This window comes from Brachionichthys hirsutus, chromosome 3 (genome assembly GCF_040956055.1).
Source record: "Brachionichthys hirsutus isolate HB-005 chromosome 3, CSIRO-AGI_Bhir_v1, whole genome shotgun sequence".
NCBI classification, from domain to species: domain Eukaryota; kingdom Metazoa; phylum Chordata; class Actinopteri; order Lophiiformes; family Brachionichthyidae; genus Brachionichthys; species Brachionichthys hirsutus.
Window position 1 is genome coordinate 7,355,088 of NC_090899.1, and position 24,821 is coordinate 7,379,908.

General features: G+C 42.6%; 3 protein-coding genes across 5 annotated transcripts; 1 reads left to right on the forward strand and 2 right to left on the reverse strand.

The window, feature by feature from the left end:
- Nucleotides 1-1,516: 1,516 nt before the first annotated feature.
- Nucleotides 1,517-5,552, forward strand: pals2a (protein associated with LIN7 2, MAGUK p55 family member a). Its single transcript, XM_068755892.1, has 11 exons — nt 1,517-1,633; nt 2,563-2,715; nt 2,832-2,969; nt 3,150-3,377; nt 4,059-4,190; nt 4,291-4,393; nt 4,486-4,557; nt 4,657-4,818; nt 4,898-5,100; nt 5,174-5,302; nt 5,376-5,552. The coding sequence occupies exons 1-11, from the start codon at nt 1,517-1,519 to the stop codon at nt 5,550-5,552; spliced, it is 1,614 nt and encodes a 537-aa protein (XP_068611993.1).
- Nucleotides 5,553-6,424: 872 nt separating this feature from the next.
- On the reverse strand, nt 6,425-10,945 carry gsdmeb (gasdermin Eb). Of its 3 annotated transcripts, none has more exons than XM_068760262.1 (7): nt 10,824-10,945; nt 9,467-9,689; nt 8,548-8,740; nt 8,025-8,208; nt 7,644-7,764; nt 7,417-7,535; nt 6,425-7,264 (listed from the first exon to the last, which is right to left on the reverse strand). In XM_068760262.1, the coding sequence occupies exons 2-6, from the start codon at nt 9,669-9,671 to the stop codon at nt 7,417-7,419; spliced, it is 822 nt and encodes a 273-aa protein (XP_068616363.1). In that variant the 5' UTR covers nt 9,672-9,689; nt 10,824-10,945; the 3' UTR covers nt 6,425-7,264. The 3 variants fall into 3 exon arrangements, with proteins under 3 accessions (XP_068616363.1, XP_068616362.1, XP_068616355.1); XM_068760261.1 differs by having other exon boundaries at nt 6,425-7,299; XM_068760254.1 differs by having other exon boundaries at nt 6,425-7,304.
- Nucleotides 10,946-11,891: 946 nt separating this feature from the next.
- On the reverse strand, nt 11,892-23,721 carry osbpl3b (oxysterol binding protein-like 3b). Its single transcript, XM_068754887.1, has 22 exons — nt 23,626-23,721; nt 22,619-22,735; nt 21,972-22,025; nt 21,196-21,309; nt 20,826-20,990; nt 20,521-20,644; nt 20,150-20,253; nt 19,769-19,861; nt 19,526-19,679; nt 18,635-18,765; nt 17,946-18,050; nt 17,083-17,220; nt 16,464-16,557; nt 16,069-16,313; nt 15,552-15,689; nt 15,379-15,442; nt 15,161-15,239; nt 14,868-15,012; nt 13,784-13,928; nt 13,552-13,678; nt 12,785-12,907; nt 11,892-12,657 (listed from the first exon to the last, which is right to left on the reverse strand). The coding sequence occupies exons 1-22, from the start codon at nt 23,719-23,721 to the stop codon at nt 12,561-12,563; spliced, it is 2,652 nt and encodes an 883-aa protein (XP_068610988.1). The 3' UTR covers nt 11,892-12,560.
- Nucleotides 23,722-24,821: the final 1,100 nt, after the last annotated feature.

Genomic DNA, 24,821 nt, shown 5'->3' on the forward strand with positions numbered 1-24,821 from the left:
ACAATTTGTGACCCCCCCCCCCCCCCCCCCCCTAAGTGATGAAATTTAAGATCTGCACCAAAATCTACTGGATTGTCTCCATCCTTAAGTTTTAAGGTTTGTGGACATCCTTCCATTAGTTTTATTGTGACCCTAAATTACAGGTGTATCTTGACAAGAGCATCCTTTAATTCCTTTTTACAGATGTGCCTTCACCCTGTCTGAAAACAGATGTTCAGAATCTTAATTTTCAAGACAAGGGTCCCAATATGGATCATTGTTTCATTAAGTCATGACGTAGGTGTTACTCATTAATGTGATCAGTCGCTCTTAGGACTAATTTCACAGCAACTGTTTAAGGTGTTAGACTTAAATCGGAGGCTCTGGGTCATTAACATAGCATGTATCCGGTGGACGGGAACTCGAGAGAGGGGAGCAGGCAGGCAGGCTGGAAATGAAGCTACTATTGCTCCAGTTGCCTGCGAGAAGAATGGAAGGGTGATCGATGATACTGATTCAACGAGGTAAAGTATTGATCAGTCATTTTAGCGACACACTTAAGCCACGGTCCATCCCGTCACCCTCCGGCTTCTGAACTAACGCGAACCAGTCCGAGCCGGGTGATTGCTAACAATAATAAAATAATAATATATATAGGTAGCTACCTCACCACCTGTAATCCACAAGAGAACGCGTTCGGAATGGAGTTATCTGTTTTAATAGCTGCTAACGCCGTGCGTAAAAGCGCGACATTGCTCGCTAGCGTTCGTTAGCATTAGCTAACTTGCACGCAACTTTAGACAAGAACCAGCTAAAGGCTAAGCGCTAACTTCGAACGCGGCGTGATTTGTTACAAACAATAACACGAGAGCGCGTAATTACGCGCCGACTGGCGACGTGTCGTTGCGCGTTAAAGCCCAAACGTGTTTTGTTGAAGTGTATCGCCGCCTTGGCTGGCAGCTAGCTGCGTGTTTGTTACCTCACAATGGAAATTGACACAAATGACCTGCGCGCTGTGAGCAACGTGACCACGTAGCCCCACTGAACGTTCCTTCAGGGTTCTCCCGAGAACCACTAAAGAGCAGCGGTTCTGGCTGTTCTCCATCACGCGTGTGACAAAGAACGGGTCGCGCTCCTTGCGCGGAACGAACGAGCCGCCTGCTCGTAATAATATATGGAAACGTTCACTCCTGTTGCAGCGCTGCAGCCTTTAAAGTCTACAAATGTGTTTTAATAGTTTATGGCATGTGAAATAACGATCCATGCTGTTATAATGAATGTTTTTAGTGAGTAATACAAATAAAATAATAATAGTAACAACTAGAAAAGCCCTTTATGCAAACGAGGAACACACCAGATGAAAGATTAGAGTCTCTTCTTTCATCAGGGACACAAAGTGTGTTCCTCCCATCTTTCCTTCCGGAGTTATTGGCCGGTGAAGAGAGGCAGATTTCAATGTCAGGGTTTGGCAGTGAATGTTTTTAGTTATAATTTTTTTTTTTATTTAGTTGATGTCCCCCCCCCCCCCCCCCCAGCCATGCAGCAGGTCCTCGACAACCAGAAGGAGCTTCCATCAGGCACAGAAGCCAAAGATATCGACCTCATCTTCCTCAGAGGCGTCATTGAGAGCCCCATCGTACGCTGCCTTGCCACGGTAAAACACACACACTCTCACACACACTCACACATACACACACACTCTCACACACGCTCACATACACACACTCTCTCACACACACACACACACACTCACACACTCGTAGCACGCTCACATACACACACTCTCTCACACACACACACACACACACACACACTCGTAGCACGCTCACATACACACACTCTCTCACACACACACACACACACACTCGTAGGTCATCGAGCTAGAGTTGAGAGAAGCAGCAAATGTCGCTGTGAGCCCGAGGAAATGAAGGTGTAGTCGGTGTCAGGTGTCGCCACATGTTCAAGACGGTGACTATCTCCTCCTGGCAGTGCTCCCTGAGGTCCAACAACGTTCATTCTGGAAGGTGCTTCTGGAGAAGTCGTTCTTTCTGTCTCCTCGTCCCCGGCAGACGAACATCTTGTAATGTTCCGCCCGATTCTGACACCAACCTACTCGTCGAAATAAAAGAGGGCAGAGTGATAAAACGCACGTATAATTTTGATATATTCATTTACAAGTGTGTTTATACTTGTAGTTCGTAAACGTTTTAACATGAGTAAATTCAGTTTTAAATGAAGACGGCATGGCAAATATGACAAATGAATAGTAGCATCGCAGCAGTGGCGTGTCGAGGAGTGCTTTGGTCAAACGCTAAAGGAAGTATTGTGTACTTACATTAGGATTTCGTGCATGAATTGTGGTAGAAATATGGCGAACACATACTAAAAGTGAATCTGTTGGTTGAGTTAAAAACAGTCATGCAGGATTTTTGTGGGTTTAAAAATCAAAATTTGTAACTGACCAACTAACGACTCGAAGCACACGTGTCTCAATTTACTACAGAAAAGAGATGTTGATTTTCATCTAATTTACTGGATGGATTTCGTGTGTGTGTGTGTGTGTGTGTGTGTGTCTGTCTTTAGGCCCATGATCGTCCTGAGGATGTTACGTTGCAGGCTGTACGGACGGCTAACGTTCAGCTGGTCGCAGAGATCCTGGATTCCCTCAACAACCTGCCTGAAAAAGATGCTGCCGTCGCTGAGCTCGCTGAAATCCTGCAGGAGCCTCGCTTCAAGGTACCGCAGGCCTCGCCCCAATCACACCAGCAGATTCTGGGAGGTCTAACAATCGCTCATGTTGTGGGATGGATGAGTTGGATTTACTGTAATTCTGTCTGTATTTGTTTCCTCAGTCTTTGATAGAGGCTCATGACAAAGTAGCTGCAAAGTGCTATGAAACGGGGAACAGCGGCGCTTCGTGGACGGCCGCTCTCATTCCGGCTGATGCCGTCAGAGGGATTGGCATCCAGAAGCAAGCTGGGGAGCCTCTGGTAAGTCAGCCGGGGGGCTGTGGACCAACCACAGCTCTGCAGTGGAAGCAGTTGACATGGCTCTGTTAAACGTCTCGTCCTCCATTGGCTGTTTGTTATAAACGCGACTAACTTTAACAAGCGTAAGAGCTGCTTTCTCGGTGCGGCGCGGAGACGGACTATCTTTGACTGTCTCTACAGGGGGTGACCTTCCGTGTGGAGCGGGGGGAGATGGTGATCGCACGGATTCTGCACGGCGGCTCAGTCGACAGGCAGGGCGTGCTGCAGGCGGGCGACGTCATCCGCGAGGTGAACGGTCGTGAAGTCGGCAGCAACCCACGCGAACTCCAGGAGCTGCTGAGGAGCTGCAGCGGAAGCATCACACTCAAGGTGCTGCCCGGCTACAAAGACGCTCCGGGACGTCCACAGGTGAGGAAGGCAGCACCTCCGGGATGTGTTGATTGGTGCACCCAGGCGGGGAGAGAGTTGTACCTGTCGGGCTTTAGGTGAGAGCGGACTGACCTGCGTTGCCTCAGAATGCCCATCATCTGGACATTGAGCCCAGGGAGGGTCTATTAATAAATGTCGCTTACTCTGTGGGACATGCAACACTCTATTCACTGGAGTTCAGGCTATAAAGTTCTGGTGAACATAAACCTGCTCCTTTTTGAGCACGTGTTTATTTTTCTGCATGTTTGTAAATGTATTGCTCAGATAAATAAATGTAGATCAGATGATTTAAAAATGTTAAAAAAAAAAAAAAAACATCACGCTGACAGATATTTCAAATCATCAGACGTGGTGCAGAAAGAAAAGAGAGAATGGCAGCAGGTACGAAAACAAGCATGGAAGCTTGAAATGTAATAATAAAATAATTATTGATTTGTCATTTTTAAAAATTGCCTCCCCAAATGGCCATGCACTCACTATAGTTGTTTAAAATCATTTTAACATTTCGTTCTACAGTCATAGCATTGGGATTATAGGAAGTATTTATGAACCAAGATGAATCCGTTATTACTTCTAAACATTCGGCTACGTTTGTATTTTAAATGTGTGTTGAAGGCTTTTACTTACCCCTGTATGATTTGTTTCTGATATCTTGTTCAGGTTTATCTAAAGACACACTTCAACTATAATCCAGAAACGGACAACTTGATCCCCTGCAGAGAGGCCGGCCTGGCCTTTTCTAAGGGAGACGTCCTCCATGTAGTCAACAGGGAGGATCCCAGCTGGTGGCAGGCTAGTAGGCATGGCTTAACTCTCCAAAGTGGACTCTGAAGACGTGGTGGAAGATTTTGTCACAGTGAATTATTATTTTTTACTATGGGAAATGATGTAGGCATGTAGAGTTGTTGGTGGAGGGACTGGCCTCATCCCCAGTCAGTTCTTAGAGGAGAAAAGGAAAGCATTCGTGAGAAGAGACTGGAATTTACCTGCTACAGGTCAGGATGACGTCACCCCATTCTCACCGGACTACTAACCCTTGCTCTCCAGCGCCATCCTGTGGTGACCTGACACTTAGTTTTCAACCTAGGTTATCTCTGCGGCGCTCTAACCGGGAAGAAAAAGAAGAAGAAAATGATGTACCTCACTTCAAAGAACGCCGGTGTGTTTTTCCCTCCTGGTTGTGACTTTCCTATTTATACGTTCTTATTTACGTTGTAAGGTAAATCGATTGGCACTGATCGCGTGTTGCCTCGGACAGAATTTGATCGCTATGAGCTGCAGACCTACGAGGAGGTTGCCAAGATGCCGGCGTTTCAGAGGAAAACGCTGCTTCTAATTGGAGCCCAGGGCGTTGGAAGGCGGAGCCTGAAGAACAGACTCGTTGTCATGAACCCCTTGCGATACGGCACCACCGTCCCCTGTGAGTGTCGGGACGGACGGCTAGCGGAGTTCCCTGGCTCCGGTGTACGTAACTCCTTTCCTCGCCTTTCACCTCCCAGTCACGTCGCGCCCTGCGAGGGAAGAGGAGCGAGATCGCCAGAACTACTGCTTTGTGACACGGGGAGAGATGGAGAAGGACATCAAGGAGAGCCGTTACCTGGAGCACGGCGAGTACGACGGCAACCTTTACGGTACCAAGATGGACTCCATCCATCAGGTAGTGGGTGCAGGTCGTACCTGCATACTGGATGTCAACCCTCAGGTCAGATGGGGCCACGTTCTGAACGGTTTTCACCAAACGCTTGGTTGTGAACTTGCTGTTGTGCTTCGTTCAGGCGCTGAAGATGCTGAAGACTGCTGAGTTCATGCCATTTGTGGTGTTTATTGCTGCTCCCGAACTGGACACGCTCCGAGCCATGCACAAAGCTGTGGTAGATGCTGGTCTTACCACCAAGCTACTAACGGTACGTGTTTGTGAGGGTTTATTCATTTGTTGTTTGCTTCCGTCTGTCCTGACGTAACCTCTTCCTGTGACAGGAGAACGATTTAAAGAAGACCGTCGATGAGAGCGCCAGGATACGCCGGGCGTACGGCCACTACTTTGACCTGACTATTGTTAATGACGATCTGGACAAGGCTTTTGAGAAGCTGCAGGAGGTCGTCGAGCGACTCTTCATTGAGCCACAGTGGGTTCCAGTCAGCTGGGTCTACTGATCTCATTGACCCCCGTATTGGACAGGGATGAAAGGGGGGGGGGGGGGGGGTTCAACACTGGACTCCAAACCCAGTGTTGGACATCAGCCCCGTGTGAAAGTGGGTCTCGCACTGATCCGAGTCGGTGTCTCTCTAGCACACTATGCAATTCACACCTCACAGGAAAGTGTACTTATTTATTAGGGAAAATATTTTTTTGATTCTACCTTCCCTTGGATTGGAAGAAGAAACTGGTTTGTGTGTTTTTAATGCAAATGTGATTGTCATGCCCTGTTTTTATTTTACGTCTGCAATGTTAGCGTATTTATTCTGCACGTTGGAAAGGACGATACCTCACCGGCACCGTTTATGCCTCCAGTATTCATCTCCTTCTGTTGCTACTGTACTATTTTTAGAAGCGTATTTGTGTAGAACAAACATTTTTGAAACTCATCGTGACATTTAATCCCTGAAATTGTTTCATTTCAATCTCAGAAATGGGACGTGTCATGTTGAACACGGAAAACTAATACTGCAGTGTTTACCCATCATTTCACTGTCAGTCAAGCGGAACATATTACATGAATTATGTTGATAGTCGGACATTCGGACCGCGTGAATGTCTGACTGCTCGACCCGGGGGTAAGCTGCTCCGTTTGTGCCTCTCGGGAAGAGAAACGTTCTCAGTGATCCGTTCCTTCTGATGTTACTTTACTGTAATGCAAGTTTATAAAACAACTTCCTATTGACTCATAAGAAATGTCTTACATGTTTTCAGAAAAGATGTATTTTCAGATGTCGAATAAATAACCGTTTTCTAATGATCCACTTTGTGGAGTTGAATGTGTTCTAGAAGAGGGAGAGGAACAAGGATATACAAAGGAAATGCTGATGAGTGTTTTTATTTTGCACCATGACATACAGAATATACAGTGTGTCGAAACAGTTTACGGTAATTGTAATGCAAAGCTTGTGAAAGAGCTCCACAATCAGGCACAGTAAAACTCCGGTTTGGAGCTTTCTTTCCAATACAAATTTTACAAGAGACAAATAGCAATTACATGAAGACATAGAAAAAGCCTTTGCCCTGCTGTTGAGGCTCAAATGCAAACATGGAAACCAGTGTTTTTATAAATGCTGACACCATCAGGTCAAATTGCACATCAAAAATAGGCACATGAATCTGTTCAGTTCTAATCCTTTACCTCAAGGCTGGAACTAAAGCTTGTTTTACTATATCAGCCACTGAAATATGTGATGTCTTGAAGATTCAGTAACTTCTCGATAATCAAAGACTTATAAAAGTACAAATTTTACAGCCAATTACAAAATATCAGTGAAACAGATTTCTTCACAACTTTGTTAAAAAAAAAGTAGAAATATCTGATTAAGACTGTCAGATTTAAAAACAATAAAATTATCATCATTTATGTGTCATCAATAAAGAAATGCCTATAAATAACATTGGTTTTATGATCCTCTTAACCCCACTTCCACTCTAATAGGTAAAATGTTTCCATCCAGGTGTGTTCAGATCAGTTCGCATACATCGAGCCAATGATGCGAGACCTCAAACAGAGAAAGGACCGGATAACCGCTTCCTGGCCGGAGGCTCATTTCTGTCGTCCCCGATTCCCCGTCTCTCTTCGGGAACACATTAGAGCAGGTCAATAGATGCTCCGTCTCTTCAGGGACGTCGGTGCAGTCACCCCCTTCCCTGATACACACGGCACCTGGGCAGGTAGAGCAGCCGGATATGGTGCCCAAGCTGCTCTGTACATATTAAAAATAAGCAATACGCACTTCTGAGCGCATCATCAGCTGCAAAACTGATGATCACACATTTGAAGGCTGCGGAGATGAAATTCCACAAACAGAAATGTACCTATTCAAAGGTGATTGTCTTCAAAGCTGATTCGGGAGCTGCTGATTCACCCACAAGTTCTTCCACAGCACAGCTATCCACTTCAAACCCTCCGGCGGAGTCTGACATCAGACACAGCTCTGTGCAGGATATAAAGTACAACATTTCAGACACTCAGACGCGAGATTGTTCTAGGAAGATCTGCAAACTACCCGGCTAATCAAGGAATTCAGGAAACGATGTCTCACCATAGCGGCCATCCTTTTTGATCTCCAGCTCTATGAGGGCATAGGCAAGGGTGGTATGGATGGGAATCTCCATGGTAACATTACTGTCTTTATTCAAGCTCCCATTCTCCTTTAATGAAAGCTGCAACAACACCAAAGAAGTGCGCCCCCAAAAATCCTCAAAATATTTAGTTCTGATTAAAGGTCGTTGGCTCTGCATGATGCATCACTTCACCATTAACTGGTCTATCCCTCCCCAAAGGATGGAGATTGTTCTTCCAGCAACAATAGAATAAAAAAAAAACACTGAATGGTAAAAGCTAACAATAAGAATCTAAGACTGAAGTGGAAGACAAATGCTTTTCTCCAGCAGTAGAAAATACAAATAACTCACGTACTTACTACCGTTACGTTTGGGCTCTTCGGCTTGCATAAGAACAGTCCACCTTCATACTCTGCTCCCTGCTGCACCTCCGCTATGACTGAAGAAGGCTGAGTCGTCAAAACACGCTCCTTCACAATCCCAAATGTCCGTTTGTGCTTGTCCTTTGCCTGCTGGACAAGACTGTGGGACATATCCAGGACCCTGAGACATAGAATTCACATAAATCAATAAATGGATCAGTCACGATTTCATATTTTATACACACACACAAAAATAAAGTCAGAGAGCAATTTGTCCAAAATATAGATTTCAATATACCGGTAGATAAAATTACATATGATCATTATCCCCCCCCAAAAATATCTCTTGAGGAAAATATTAAATTGAATACCCAGATTTGTGGGAAACGTCATGGGTGGAAAAATATAATTCCTGCCGTTGCAGATATTTAGTAGATGTCAGATAATTCACAGTCCTTTCTATCGGTTCAACCCGATTCCTACAAACTACATCAGAATGTTCGCGCGAAGCGGAACTAACCGGTCTTTGCAGTCTCGCAGCAGCTTCTGCACGTTTACTTCCTCTTTCTTCAAGCTTCCAAAGGACGACTGCAGCTTGCAGGATTCTTTACCCTCCAAGCTCACGTTGGAGTGGATGAACTTTGCATCAATATTCCCTTGAATATTGTCACCATATTTCCCATCAAATTTGATGAAGTCTGTCTCTATGATGGCTGTGGACAGTAAAAACGTTTTTATCTCCGCCGAGGGGGCGGGGGTTATGTAATCACATAGCAACAGAACTCAGAAAGTTACAGACGGATCATGATGGAATCTTCAGGAAATGTTGGGAATGTTATCCGGAACAGGTGACTACATTTTAGTGTTGATCCAGAAGAGATCCTGAATTCTGGATCATTTTGGAATTTTCGTTAACATTCCAGGCAATGGAGCTTCAAAATTTGTTCCTCAATATCTCGATTGATTTTTGACCGATATTTATGGAATTTTACACAGTCATGTAGAGAGGGTTCTGGATTGCGGACACTGTCGCGATACAAATATCTCCCCTAAGATATCTACAATATCTTCCCATTTACTTACAAAGGAGGCTTTTTCAAAAACTCATATCTTGTAAAATATGCATCCAAAATTCAGTCATAAAGGGGTCTGATATGCACCATCATGCAAAACGTCTTCTGGATCCGATCCAGAATGAGGCCAGCAAAACGATTAAATTTCAATATTGAAAAGCCCATTTATGGATTCAAAAATCAGTTAAAAATACCAAGATACCAAGAACAATTTAGAACCTATTGATGAGGATCCAGATGACATGTGGACGGTGTAAATCTAACTAGAAGGGGAATGAGCTGCTTGGTGGAGGTCTGCTCTCTCCGGGTTCTTTTCTAGCTAACGTATTTTGTACTTTTCTGGCTAACAACGTGCTTTGTACGTACCTGGATTTATTGGCGTGTCTCCTGTTAGTATATCGTTGAGATTAAAACCAGTAGCAGTATACTTTGGCTTCTGCCAGATCCATAATGGCCTGCGTTTCACCACCAATGTCAGCGGCGCCATCGTGTCGTTGAGGCTGGACATGGGGATCAGCGAACCTCCACGATCCACCTCCTGCACAAAGTTTCTGGTGGCTGCCGCAAACATCTCCCAGCTCCGATACAACTGCAAGATAATGAAGCTACATTTGAAAAAAGTGGAGTGTGTCCAAATTCTGATGAGGTCACACCGTATGCACCCCCTGCTGATCACGGAACTCTGAGAACTCTGTTGATGGGAGTGAACCTGACCTTGTCCAGACACCCTGCAACTGTGCCCTTTTGTTTCCTGCAGAATTATGAAAGAGATGAATACCCTCCCATCATGACCACATTTTAGAAACACTAGAAATTCTGATGAAATGTTTCACTGGTCTGGGAGTCACTACGCTACTCCCCCCCCAAAAAGTAGTCGAGACTTCCTCATCATATCTTTGCACTCTTGACATCTTGTTGAAGGTTCCAGAGCGTCAGTGCCCGCCTGAGGGGGCTCTGATCATCAGGTACCAGAACCGGTACCAGAACCGTTACGGAGTCAACATAAGTGAACAGATCTGATTGGTCACGCTAAACTGGCCAATGACTGCAGAAAAGGTTCTGTTCTGGAGCACAACTCAAAGACAGGTCAATAGTTGTTTTTTACAGAACACTCTGCATTCTGTCTTATGCTGTTTTTATTTATCTTTTATTTTGCTTTGTTTCCATGGTTATCATTTGAACTAGGATTTGTCTCAGATCAGGGATTCCGGGGGGAAAAAAAGCCCAAATTATTATTTCACAAATCTTTTTCATGTATACTCTTCACAACAATTGGAAAAATGTTTTTTGATATTATTATTTTTTTCAGACATGCCATTAGCAGGAACCTAAAGAACAGAACACCCCCGTGTCAGAGCCCTTCAGTAATTTAGTGTTTATTATGCTGCCATAAAGTTCGCTATCTGCTTCACCATGTGTTGTTTGTAACTCTTGTTATTGTGAATGGTGTCGCCGTGGAACACATTTCCTTTACACGCGTGCCAAGCGTGTATTAAAAAAAAGAACAGATTTGGAGTGATGAGCGACGAGAAGGAAGTTTCACACACGTTACCGGTACTTCCTCCTCAGGCCAACATTAGCGATAACTCTTCCCTCCACCACAAGCCTTTAAGATAGTCACGCACTGCTACATGCTACATGCTACTAGCATCACAAACACGCCTGCGTTAAGATGCTGCACTGAAATTAACGAAAGTAAAACTGAAACGAATGAATCGCTTACAGGAAGTCCTTTTATCCACGATAGACCAGAGGAAACGCTCGGTGCGGGGGGGTCCTCTCACTAGCTGGACAGACACGCTCCTTTCGGACTTCCTCCTGTCGGCCGTGGCCAAAACAAAACACACAAGCTCCGCCCACCGCGGACCGGAAGCTGCGTGTGTCAGAGAAGACACAAGCTCCGCCCACCGCGGACCGGAAGCCGCAGCCCGTTTCATGTCTGAACTGGGAGAGCAGAACTCCACCAGTTAGTTTCCTTTATGCCAAGTTTTATCCTAAATCAAACTTGTGTGCAAAAGAAAAGAAAATCGTGTGGATCATTGATAGGGCTAGAGAAATTACAGAAAAAAGATGAAAAGAACAAAATAAAAACCCTGAATCCAGCTCTTGTTCAAGATTTGGAACAAAATACAAATATTGCACCAAGTTTAATCTGTTTTGTCTTTGTATAGTCCTAATGGCAAACATGGCAAATCAAAAAATGACCTCCTGGAAAGTAATTCCTGAATCCACCCTTTAGTGTCGACTAAAGTTGGGAAGCAAGACTTTGTGATTTCTCAGATCATCATACCACCACCAGTACGAACTGTAGACATTCTGACCTCACATGGTATTTCGGTCAATTTTCATATTTGGAAACCAAAATCTGAAGACAATGGATGTGGAGGGAGGTGCTAAAAAACCTGCCAATGTCAGCAAAAACAACACAAGTGAATTTTCACCCTTGTGCCAAAAGGGAGAATAAACATGTGACTCAGCAGTGTGATGGACACAGAGGGGTGTGCACAGGAGATAATTACATGCATTAGATAAGATGTACAGTTGTATGACAGGAAATGTGTTGCCAATGGCTCATTTAAGGTGGTAATGCTCCTATTCACTGAACTTTACGGACTCCCAGAGTTGATATAATTTAACTTGCATTATATAATTAACACATTAAGCAGGCACAGATAAGAAGGAGGCTGTTCTGATGGCACAAAAGGAACCTCTTGCTCTTCTTTCCTGGATGTGTGAAGTTCACAACAGTTGATTACTGCAAGGTGAAATGATCAACGATCAGTTTGTCGGATTCAAACAAACAAACATCAGATATTTTATTGGAGCTCATGGAGCATATTAGACACCTTTGATCCCAAAGCCTTGGGCCCACAGAGGTGGTGGTGCAATGACTGGATTGAAAAATGGCTTGTTTTGTTATTTACCACTGCTGCTCACAGATACACAATCATTCACGGCGTCATAGCCAAAAGCACGTCATTGTTGTTGTTTGGTCTTAGAATCCCTTACAAATGTTAATTAAAAAAAGACATTTCTGATATTCGACAGAATAAAAAAACAACATGAGTTCAGTGAGTAAGGCAGGCAGGTGCAGAATAAATAGAGGATGTGTTCACTTAATCAATCCATGTCAAGTCAAGTTTATCTCAGAGGTAGATAATGTCTTTGATAAGACAACAGCTACGGACGATAATGTTTTGCCATCATTTTCCTTTTCTCAGTTTAAATTAAAGAGTGTAACATGTCAGGTGAAAACACAAGTGAAATCTGTCAAAAATGTCGACATTCTCATGTTTGCATAAACACGTTCACACACAACCTATATGAGCACTTGATATTAAGGCAATAACTTGAAAGATGACCAGCACTGATGTGGATGGCAGGACTGAAGACAGAATTCACCACACCCAGCGTGGCTCTCAGAAGCAGGCTGAAGACGTGTGATGTGTCAGTTCATGGGTCACCACAGAGCAGGAAAATCGATGTGAGTGAAACCAGGGTCCTTCCTAAGCACCCAGTATGTGTTATCGCTCACCCAGCTATCATCCTTTGACTTCCTGTGGAGACACAGTGTGACACAGGCAGCTGTTAGAAAGACGATCTGCACGTAGGAAACATCTGCTCACTCTTGCATAAATGACTTTCTACATGAGAAACTAAAATCCACCTGCCCATTGTAGTTACCTAAAGAATTGCGGTTGATGCGGTAGGTTATTCTCCTCCTGGACTCTCCGCCTATCTCGCTGCTGCTGTTCGATCCTCTGCTTCTGCACCTCTGCAGCCTCGGGTTTCCCCTCCTCCAGCAATCTGCAAGAGAAACACGAATACGTTCAAGAAGAAAACATGATGAAAATAGTCAGTGCTTCAATATACAGTCACAAACTAGTCTGAAAATAAAAGGTAAATATTCTAGTTGAATTTTCTTTTCTTCTCATTGACATGAAATGGCAAAATCTTCAACATTCAGCTTGAATCTTCATTCAAGTTTATGGGGTTGTGATCATCTGGAACATGATTGTAAGTAATAGGAAAACAAGTAACTCACATCTAATATTGAAGCACTTTTATGGAAGATGAGTGAAAGCATATTCACTCTGTAACGCACTGTGGCAGCAGTGCACAACTTATAACTGTTACAACTTTAGAAGCATGAACAAAATTAGTTTGATGATTTTTTTTTTAGCCTCTTCAGTCGCTTGCTATTATTAGCACAAGCATTGACGTGCTATTTTTATGCAATTTTGATCATAGGGTTGGGGGTGATCAATGACTGATTTCAAAGATGTCAGATTAGGACGGGTGGGTCGGCCGGATATTCACTCACAAAGAGCTGCTATTTATATCAAATATCTGTGACACAAATCAACTATTTCATGCAGCATTCTCTAAAATGACTTATAGCCAATAAATCGTAAATGTTTTGGCCTGATTTTTTGGGGCGTTTTTCTTACCTTTGGTCCACACGTAATCTGGTGTCTGTGGGTGGTAGCAGCAGTTTCAGGGATGGGTCCAGTTCATTCAGTTCAACAGCAAACTTGGTGAAACCATAGTACTGCTCATGGTCTACTGGTATGGAATCTATGTGCCGTACAATTCAATATGCACCGGATTAAATACTGCAACAGGCATATGTGCGTCGTAAAAAGGCTTTCAGTGCATCATCATAAGTGAAACTCAGCGTACTTGCTCTCCAGATACATGTGGCTGAGGGCGGATCTCCACGGAAAACCGATTCATGCCACTTTCCGAAGAGCCTGTGGATGACGTTCCCTTTGTTATCCGTAATAGTTCCCTCCACTTCATTCACGCGTGAATTCCAGTATTTGGCCTGTGAGAGGAAGAAATGGTGACTCTTAGCGAGGATTTATGGAGCTCATAATATTTTCCCTGAGTCAGCAGCTGCTGTTGTTGTGTAATCCTGAGCCCCCGAGCGTGTTGCTTAGTTTAATGAGAGATGAGGATGCATAATAACTCCTGACATGTCTTGACTTGGTATCCTACACAGCTTCGGGAGGTCTCGCAAATAAGCACAAGTTAAAGCAATTAACCTTCTCCTCTCAGTAAAGGCTTCCATAAATCCAACACTGAAAGCATCAAGGGCAGAGAATACATGTGGAGAGCACCACCTGTGGAAAAGGTTGGTGGTTGGGAGTGACTTGAAAATAGAGACGTTATTTTGATCTATTCAAAAAAGTGTTCACAAAGGAATGTCATCTTGGAAAGTCTTTCTACAGGGATCCTGGAGAAACCCTGAGGCCCAAAATGTCTTCTAAATAAAGGAAAATACGGATGTATCAGATTTTGCTACGCTTGTTTTCTATTTCAAAGTGAAATAAACTTCATTGTTTCAGAATCGACCATTTATTTCATGAATGAAATTCTAATTTCTAAGATATATCCACTAAAACTGTTCTGTAGCTCTCTAGTCCAAATCAAATGAAAACAGTTGAATTAAAGACACAATGAAATGAACAAATAAAGGAAAATACAACACAAGACAATAAACCCACTTGGTCAATTTAAAGAATGGCACTATATAGCATATCCTTTTAATTTGAAAGGTGCAGCATAAATCTTGCCTTGTAGCGCTTTGAATCAGTTTCAAATTTATTTAAAGGAGAAGTATATGTGGAAGATTTCTGTAGCTCCCCCCTTATTGGATAAATAATTGCTACCTCCCCAAAAAGTGATACTGCATCAGAAAAAGTTGTTGGTAATGATGGTGGAGCTCACCATTAAATATGACTTTTTCATACAATTGTCTCACCTTAACAAAAGTGATCTTGCACTGACAAATGTCACTACTGGTGTTTCTGATGCAGATCTCCCCATAGTGCTCGATCCAGCGCTGTCCACTGAGAATATTGTGGATGCAGGACGTCACCTTGTTCCACTCATAGTGATCTCCGAAGCTGAGAAAAATATTCATAAACATTATTTTGACATCTCTAGATATGACCTCTTAATTGCCATAGCCACTGGTTTGTTCAGTGTGCGTGTGTGTGCATGCATGTGTGTGTGGCCAGTTCAAGGCAGCGGAGAGTAGCAGTAGAGATTCACCCTGGCAGAGTTACATGAGTCGTACCAACAGGAACTATCTCCATTGACTTCCCCCAGAACTTGTTCTTACACCGCACATCTACAAAATCAATCAGAAAACGCTCTTAGAACATTTGCTCTGCATTTGCATTCATCACAGAAATCCAGACATTACTTTAATCTTGCCATTTACTGACAGTCTCTCCCAGTTATACTCAAATAATTATGTATTCTATTACCTTGCCAGAATATGAAGTTTTTAGATTCTGCATGGCAAGCCGAGATTGGTGGGTGATGACTGACCTGACCACGGAACAGGGGACAAACAGCTGGGTTATGGATCTGAGTAGATTGGTGCTTCAACAACAACAACCAATAATGGAATTATTGATAGTCAAGAATTCTTACAAACCTGCTCTGCAACAAATCTGAAGCCTTTATCAGGTCGGTCACATTCATACGTCTCTCCCAGGACAGGGTTGAAAGGCTTCCCCCCAGTTCGGTAGTAGCTGGATGCATAGCCTGATACAATGAATGTAGCTATGTACACCTAAAGAAAGGGATGGAGACCCTCTATTACAGAATGATGAGTGGCCTCGGATGACGTAGAGAGAGAAAAAAATATACAGGACAAAAATAATCCACAAAGTCATGTTAGAGTATAACGAATATGCTGTGTGACAACTCATTCTGATACTCAGCGGTCCCACTTTTCTCTCTTTCTCACTAGAATCTCATACATGTCATTTTTAAATAATACTCTATACTTTGCACACTTGTCCTGTTTGTCCACGGGTGTCATCTTAAAAAGCGTAACACAAAAAGGAACAATTTTCCCCAAGTGAACTCCACAGCCAATCAATGCGAAACATTAGAATAGGCAGAATAAGCACGCACTCAAACATCAAACTGTCAATTTGCCGTCTCACCATACGTTCAAAGGCGTCTTGTGTATCAGCAGCCCTGTCCAGCAGCTCGCTGTACTCCAGTTCCTCACACAGTCTCTGCAGGGCATTGAGCGGCTCATTAAGCTGCACAGGCATTGCCACTTTGGATAGGTCTTTTCCAATGTTGTTCCTGAGGATATTCCACAGGCTGATGGTGCTGTTGTTGGGGCTTGGTGCAGGGAGACAGGATCGCCGCTGAGAAATGGCAGTGGCTCCCTCCCCAGAGCCTGTGACCAGATTGCATAATATGTCAGGTAAGACACCGAGAATGTGGAAATTCCAGCAAATTTTAAAATTGTATAATATCGCAATTCTAATATTATTCTGATTCAATATTCAAAAGTGAATGTCAAAGAGATTTCTATTCCATAGCTTACCGGAATTTTGTCTGCCACTCTCCGTCTCAGTGCTGAAGTTGCTCATGGAAATGTTGTCACTAATGTCACTAATGTATGAGTCGTCCTCTGATACCTCAAAAAAAGAATTCATGAATGAATTCATTGTGAAAAATGAATAAAATCCAAACCTTACCTAACAGATAAGAGATGCATTTGTAATGGCACCTGCAGAAAGATACCTGACAGGTCTCTGTCAACATCCTGTCACATCAGCAAAAGCTTTGTGCTGGAGATGAATGGTCCCTGAGGACCTGGTGCCAAATAGCTACATTTTGAGAACAAAGTAAATGATTTTCATTGTGTCCTATTTACAGACCAATACATTTTGAAGGGATGTTAGAAGTTTAAATAAAAGTTTCATTTATAAATTCAAAACCACAAGAAAGATGATGAACCATTTCAGAACCTGAGGTGGCAGGTTGTATAAAACACAATAATCTGGACAACTGTGGTTCTTCTTATCAAGCAACAGTTGTAATAGAGCTGGGATTAGGGCTTTGTCTTTAAAGTACACTTATTACAGCAAACAAAACCAGTAATGATGATTCCATTATGTAGCTATGAAAGTTAATGGTAATGGTTTCGCTTTTTTACTTACTTCATTTTCAGAGGAACTAGCAGACAGCAGAACTTCCTGTGCATCAAAGAACTCCGACAAAGATTCTGTGACCGAAGCCCTGCTCTCATTGGACGCTTGGTGTACGAGGGGGTGGGACCCAACGCCAGCATCCTGTTTCTTGGAGACATGGTGTTTACAGCCATCCATGAGTAATAATTAAAAAGGTTTATGGAAGGTTATGGTCACTTATGGGGCCATTTAAAAATCAATAAGATGACAATTGTGCATAATAAGATCAGTTTGAGATGCAGCATATCAAAAGACATTCATAATTTTCTTCTACTGGGCAACAAAGTACATGCAGTCTTTTAATATACAGCTTGTTGATCATGTGGGCAATTATCTAACATTTCTGTTCAAATTTAAAGCAAGAACCCTGCTACGGACTAATATCATATAAATAAATATATATAATCAATCAACTGTAGAGGATAAATTGCATTATATCACTGAATTATTCACCAAGTGCCGAGACACTCTTGTATAACATTACAAATTTTGCATAAAAGGTGACTGTTCACATAAAATGAGATGCACATTTAAAATGGACTCACGGCACTCATAGCCATAGTTAAAATAAAGCACTCTCTGAAGCTGATTAATTAGCCTGGAAATAATACCAAATGAAGTGCATTGGTTTTGCACTGTTCAAGGGATGTGATTAAAAAGATCAGCTCATACAAGACAGCTAGAATATCTGATTACAAAAGCAAAGCTCTTCCTTTAGGAAGGTGGTCGGAAGTTTTCTCCTGAGCTGTATGATCATGAGACGTTATGAGTACCTTAACCATGTGCAAAAATGAATATGGACGAAAAGGAAATGACAGCGTATTCTCTTATACCGGTGGGACGGAAATAAAGAAATGTAACAGTGTGGGCTCTACGATGTGGGACTCGACATGAATCGGGCACAGGCGCTCTCTCAGCTCAGAGTTCTGGGCTAAAGCCTGGAAAAATAACCAGTAAAAATATAATTCATTGCACACATCCAGCCAATAATGAACTGATTTCCATTCTTGAAATGTGTTGCCTCTCAGCACAGTCAGTCCGTAAAATATGCAATTCACCCTAACTATAGAAATACGTGTAAATGTTATCGCTGGAGACATCAGCAAGGGAGACAGGGAGTCCAGATTTGATTACTCATCCACTTACTGACATGATGTGTGGTAGAGTAGGTGGAAGCTGCGCAATCAGGAAAAAAAAAAAAAAACACCCAGCAGAATGTTCAAAAGTAAAAAAAACCCAAAAACTAAATGTGTTGGCATTTAGAACACAGGGATTCTAAATGTGGCTAAAGGAGTCAGCATGATATGAAGGTGTGTAACCAAAAGACAGAAAAGAGAAAAGCCTCCGAGTGGGAGGCAGCAGGCTTCCGGAGGGCAGAGAACACACCTGTGGGTAGTGATCCCTTTAGGACGATCACCAATGCTTTGTGGAGTATAAAGGTCTACACAAAGGTGGATTACCTAACCCATTTCTCCTAGCTGATAACAAGCCTGTGTCGGTGTCAATGGGCTGTTTCACGTACCGTTGCGAGTGTATTCTTCAAACCCACAACCTGCGGTGAGGTCGGGGGGCACGTCTCACGGTCCAGACATTGCTTTAAGCGCTCCCTCTCAGACATCAGTGAAATGATAGCTGACTTCATGGTTGTATGCACTGTGACATCAAGACAGTACCAGACAAAACGGTGAACTCATTTGGATACATTTTCGGAGCAGGTTCAGTGACCACACGATTGATTAAACTGAACAAGTGTGAACTTTGAATTGTTTCAAATAGCTCAGGGAGCAATAGACTTTGGGTTATGACTGTTAATATCCTCTTGCCCATCCCAATGTCTTAAAACTCTGAATATATTAACACATCATTTTATCAGATCGAGCCCATCGATCATCATTTAGCTTTGTTATTTCAAACGTGTATAGATTATGATAATTTAAGTGCCAGCAGAGTCAAAAGACTTCCTGCAGCGCTGCTTAAACCAATTCAGCATCGGGCCTTCATGAGAAACACATATCAATCATCATCAAGCCATGTCAAGCAGCAGACACCTGAATATAAATATCCACCTGGGGCAGAAAAACAGAGGACAGAAGGACAGTAGAAATAGTAATTCAGAGACTTTTGATTTTAGAAAATGTGAACTTCTCATCCGAGTCCTAATGGATGAACACTGAGAACATTTCATCAGTAATTAACAGCTGCCATGGATACATCATTATCATTACTATGTATAACACCAGGCCAGTCTTATTCTACTTGCAAATAAGATGGCAAGAAGACAGCTTCTTTAAATAAGGCTTTTTTTATTATTATTATTATAAAAAAACATGTCCTTAAATTTCTGAACTTGTCACTCATACTTACCAAAATGCCACCAGAAATTAAAATGGCCAGTGCATAATATTGAACTCACAATCAGAGGCAACGCGGCAGAAGTCCTGCTGCAGCTTGGCCACTTCACACGGCGAATCCAGGGATTCAGGGTCGACCTTGCCGTTGGCGAGTGCAGCGGTGGAGAGGTTGGGGTTAGAGGCGTGGAGGCGGGTGGTGGAGATGCAGCTGGGCACCTACAGTTAGGCAGGGCAGCAAGGGCAAGGGTTAGGGCTACCGGACCTACAGGGAAAACATGATCGTATTTTACCGTGAGGTGGATTACCTGCAGGGTCGTTTTGACATCTTTGTTGTAGTTTTTAGCGCGCCATTTCCTTGGAAGTCTCTTTTCTTTCTTGGGGCTGTCAAACGGAGACGCCTGCTTAAAATAGAAAGTCAAGACAGAGAGAGAAAAAGGTCTTGAAAGAAATCATTTATCACTGATAGTGAGGATACAGAATGTTCTATATATAGTAGCAAATGACTTCAGGGAAATGCAAATAGAACAGGTGATAAATCATAAAGGATGAAACAAGACAAGTTTATATTTTGGATGTGATTGGAATAATGTGTTTCATAGACTCACTGACTTTATCCTGAATCACAGTTATGATTACCAGACCTGCTTTTGTATATTAAACTTAAGGGACTCAAAAATAATGTTGACCTGCAGCGCCTGGATTGATGGAGCAGAGTAGGTCCGGTGGAGGATTTCCATACTCCGTAGCAAGTGGTTGAGCTCCAGCAGGTAGGCCTCACAGACAGACAGATCTGTGTTGTAGATTTACAGAATTAAACAGAGATAAGAAGCTTGGACTTCAAGAAAACGTAAGAAAAGAGAAGACTCTCCGAAGCTGACCGGTACCACCACCATGCCAGCCATACCTACCTTTACTTTCAAATAACAGTCAGACAAGTTCATTGGGAGTAATTGAAGTATTTTGCTAAAGCAAAAATGGTCTGACCTTGGACAACCAGGACGCTTTGTGAAGAAAAAAAAAAACAATTTGTCCTGAACAATTATTTATATTTCCTCACCTTTGGAGCACTTGTCCATGTCGTCAGATGACTGGAGCCAGGCGGCCACTTTGGCCTGGCTGTTACAACTTAAAGGGAAGGCTGCTGCAGAACGTATTGTCGATTGCCTTCGTACAGACATGCACTGCAATAGCAAACAGACCCAAAGGCCAATTCAATAATACCTGTTATCTTGATACATTTCTATAGGAAGGCACTTTGACTTCAGGAAATACAGCAGATAAAATAATGATCTAGATGCGCAGACATGCAGCAGAAAGCATTTAATGAGTGTGCATTATTTATATTAACTGCCATATGCACACCTTTCTGACAGAGGCACCCTCAGCCATGTTGGGAGAGTTTGGGGTGGAGTAGTGGGGATAGTGGAAGGATTTCTCATTTGGGTACATGGCAATCTCATTTTGCCGATAGAGCCGGTGGTGACGGAGCTTGGACACCCATTCATCAAACAGTTCCTGTGATTTAATCTGCAGGGCAGATACCACAATCAAAAATCACAAGGACAAGCAAAGAGGAGTGAAGGTGGAAAAACACATTCAGGTACTGTAACGCTCCGACAATTATAAAACACACAAAGTCCTTTTAAAATAATTTAAATATTAGCATCAACCTGAGTGATCCATGCTTTACACCACTTCCATAAATCTGCTGGTGATGCTTTTTATGCTTTACCTTCAGGTGATAGATGTTTTCCTCCGCATCAAGATCGATGCACTTGGCTTTTTTTTTAATGGCCATGACGGAGAGACCCACGTCAACGCAACCGTGTAGCTTCCCTTTCTCAATCTAAACATCAACACACGACTGGATCAGAATAATAGACTGTAGCCAATAATGCAACAAGATGGTGTTCAATTTAATAAATGTAACATAGTAACACTCTGGGTTGAAAACACCTTAACTCGGTTGTTTTATTTCTGCTGCATCAATCAATGTCAGCTCTGTTCCAGACCAGACACTATCAAATGTACTCATTCGTTATCATTGCTATAATTAATAATTATAACAATTACTGTAAAATGTACCTATGTGTATTATCTAATTATTCTATTTCCTTTTCCTTTTCCTCTTTCTTATCTTTTAATGTCGCTGTTTTAGTCTCTGAATAGTGTGCATTAGTCTTAACATTTTAAGTTATTTTGCTCTCAATGGCATGTTTATAAGGTGATACATTAATGGATATTGGCATAGTGGGTAGCGCTGTTGCCTCATAGCAAGAAGGTACTGGGTTCTATCTCGTCTACAAGAAGATGGATACATGGATGAATGGATGGATAAATCAATAAAGTTTGATTGAGTTATTAAAATAAAAATGTTACCCTACCGACAGCAAACTTTGGCTAATGGTAGCTTCCACCAATGACTGGAACATTACAAAAGGCACACGATATCCTTTGTAATCTTGTGTAACTGACACGCCATGTAGCCCAGCAGGCTTTTATACTCACGTCAGCGCTGCACTTGCCATACTTCAGGATGCCCTTGTCAAGGAAAAAGTATCTCTGTAGGGAAAAGGTTTGGACAGCGAGTGAAAGAGATGCAGCAAAAACGAGATGCAGCAAGTCCGAAGTCACTGTTATGACCACAATCACAACAGGCTCTCCTTAATGAATGATTTTAATGTCTCTACAGTGAGATGTTGGTCATCCCAGGCTTCATTGTGCCTTGATTACTGTTTTCTCTCTGTGACAGTCTTTCTTCATCATTGTAAAAGTGATTCTTGGCGCTGTTAGTCAACATCATCATCATCATTCATCACCAGAATCAGATTGTAGAAACACAAAGACCTCAAAAGCTCTGACTGCATGTCAATACTAAACACATACAGCTCTATTAACCATCAGGCCATCAGCTAATGGATCTGAGAAAGGCCATCGAGCTATCGAGGCAGCGTCATCCCAGTGAAAGCTTTCATACAGAGTGTGAGGAGACGCTGACCCAGGTCGCATGTGAGTCCAGTGTGGAGCAAATCATCTGCCAGATAAACTCAGTCAATTGGGTTAAAACACAGATGAGGGTTAAAAGCAGGAACCTGAAGATCAATGGGAAACACCAAAGAAAGGGTGAGCGTGGATCTTTTAATGTTGGATTATACCTTATGCCAGCCCTTCAGCGGCCACTTTCTCTTCTTCAGCATGTAGCCTTCCTGTTTCTGCGGCTCTAGCACATTGCTGAAGCTTCCTCGCAGCCCCTCCACTATTTCCCAGCTGTCCTGTGGGCAAAAATGATATTGATGCTAAATCAGTTCATATACATGCACATCAAAGAAGCTGAGGCATTTTGACTCGCATAATTAATCACACACAAAACAGAGTGAATTCAAAAGTGTGTTTCCTGAAATGATTTACTTTTCATTGGTAATATGAAATCTCTGTCCCTGCTAAATGATGCTGAGAGATGTGAACGGGCGCTCCCTGGCTAATGAAGATAATTATTTAAGCCATTGTATTGTTATTCTCTGTTAGCTGCAGGCAGGACCGGAGAGAAACATTATCACTTTAATTTCCAAGCAGAAAAGCTGTTTCAGGCAATGAAAAATTAATGAGTCTGCCGCCTACAGATTAAAGCTTAAGGAAAATGCAACAGCAGTTTGGTCATGGTGCTAACGTCTACACTGATATGTGTGTGTGAGGGCTTCCTCTGAGGGATTGTTCCAAAGCTTTAGTAAGTCAGTGCACAACTTTTCTCCCGTGCTGCATCCTGGAGCAGCGTGAGAGGCTCACTAATATAAGTTGTTTTTCTTGTGTTTAGCATTTAATATCAAATGCAGAAAAAAAAAAGAGAAAATGTTTAGCGTCTCTCTCTCTCTCATTTATAAAGAAACAAGTAAAGCCTTCCTAGAATGAAAACAAAATAAAAATCCCACAGGATCTACCAGCAAAATTGCATGAGGTTCAGGCTTTTATGGTTAAATAATTCTCCTTCAGTGCCACAGGGGACTGATAGTACTTTGAAGTACAGTATGTCCCAACTGAATAATCAGGGGAAAAAAAACTCTAACATGATCACAAAGCTTGATTAAACCAGAGAGCAGGAAATGATGAATAGCCAGATGTTCAATCCGGACATGCAGGGAACCCCACAGTGCCTTCAGCTGGTTACCTGCCGGCTGTCATGCTTGGAGGAGGAGCTGCTGTTGCTGCGTGACATGGAGGGTATCTTCTGCGACATGGTGGAACTGCGCTCCTCTGAGCCCATCCTCCTGCAGACCGGTCAGTGCAGACTACAGGTGGAGCACCATAACCATTCCTCCACTGAGACGAGAAGGGGTGGACAGGGGTCAGGAAGAGAGAGGACGGGCGGGGAGAAAGATGGGCTTTCAGAGGAAAGAAATGTAAAAGCCTTTTAGCTCCATCTCACTGAAAAATGCATTATCTTATTTGTAACGATTATGTGGGAGGAAAACTGCACAGAAGTGTTCTCAACACCAGCGAATGAAAGTATAGACAGTACTGGAAGCTTAGTCTGCAAGAAGAGACCCTAGGTTTAAATAATTAACATCTCACTCTAAAACATCTCACAGTAAAAGTTAACCTAAAATGATTTTAAACTGAAACCTTGAACTGCAGTATCTCTCTCTGGGAGGTACTGGAGTAGGAAGAGGTATCTTTAGGAAGTAAACTAATCAAAGTAATCCTGAAGTGCAGTACTCATGTAAAGTACTTACATTCCACCATAGATATATATTCAGTTGAGCATAATGTTGTCAGTAATTATATGTCATCTCTCTTTGAAGCTCAGTTTCAACCCCAAAGCTCAAAAATGCAACCCTAACCCCTAATCCTAACTCCAACCCTAAATCTAACCCCTAATCCTAACTCCAACCCTAACCCCTAATCCTAACTCCAACCTTAACCCTGAGCAGTCTGCAAAAGTGACGAATGGATAAAAAGTGACTGTCACACGAAAAGCCTTAGTGAGACATGAGATCATGAGTGAAATGTAATATCGTCACTTCAACAGCTTGTGCAAATAACCGAACCTCTTTAGGATGCCTTCAGCTAACTGACACACTTCACACAGACTGGTCAACATTATGGTCCCGCTCTGCCGCGTTAGCACATGGAACCACATTTTGTTAATGCGCTGTGAGTGACAGCCTGTCGTATTGAAGAAAGCTGCTAAACAAGCTGGCGTGCAAATAATGAACACCAGGCGGGAAAAAGTAGCAGGCCATTTGTTTTCCTGAGGATGCCATACTGTCTTTTCATTGTTATCATTTATGCCTAACATTAACCCTTAATAAATATAAATATAAGGCAGATCTTTGAGTTGTCACTTTTGCTAACTCCTTTCTC

Coding starts and splice junctions, on each gene's coding strand:
- pals2a (XM_068755892.1), top strand. CDS start 1,517: ATGCAGCAGGTCCTCGACAACCAGAAGGAGCTTCCATCAGGCACAGAA. Junction 1,634..2,562: donor TCGTACGCTGCCTTGCCACG/GTAAAACACACA, acceptor GTCTGTCTTTAG/GCCCATGATCGTCCTGAGGA. Junction 4,191..4,290: donor AGGATCCCAGCTGGTGGCAG/GCTAGTAGGCAT, acceptor GAAATGATGTAG/GCATGTAGAGTTGTTGGTGG.
- gsdmeb (XM_068760262.1), bottom strand. CDS start 9,671: ATGTTTGCGGCAGCCACCAGAAACTTTGTGCAGGAGGTGGATCGTGGA. Junction 8,741..9,466: donor AGACACGCCAATAAATCCAG/GTACGTACAAAG, acceptor TACTGTCCACAG/CCATCATAGAGACAGACTTC. Junction 8,209..8,547: donor CTGCGAGACTGCAAAGACCG/GTTAGTTCCGCT, acceptor TCTATGTCTCAG/GGTCCTGGATATGTCCCACA.
- osbpl3b (XM_068754887.1), bottom strand. CDS start 23,721: ATGGGCTCAGAGGAGCGCAGTTCCACCATGTCGCAGAAGATACCCTCC. Junction 21,310..21,971: donor ATGGCAAGTGCAGCGCTGAC/GTGAGTATAAAA, acceptor GTTGATGTTTAG/ATTGAGAAAGGGAAGCTACA. Junction 16,314..16,463: donor GAGTGGCAGACAAAATTCCG/GTAAGCTATGGA, acceptor ATCTGGTCACAG/GCTCTGGGGAGGGAGCCACT.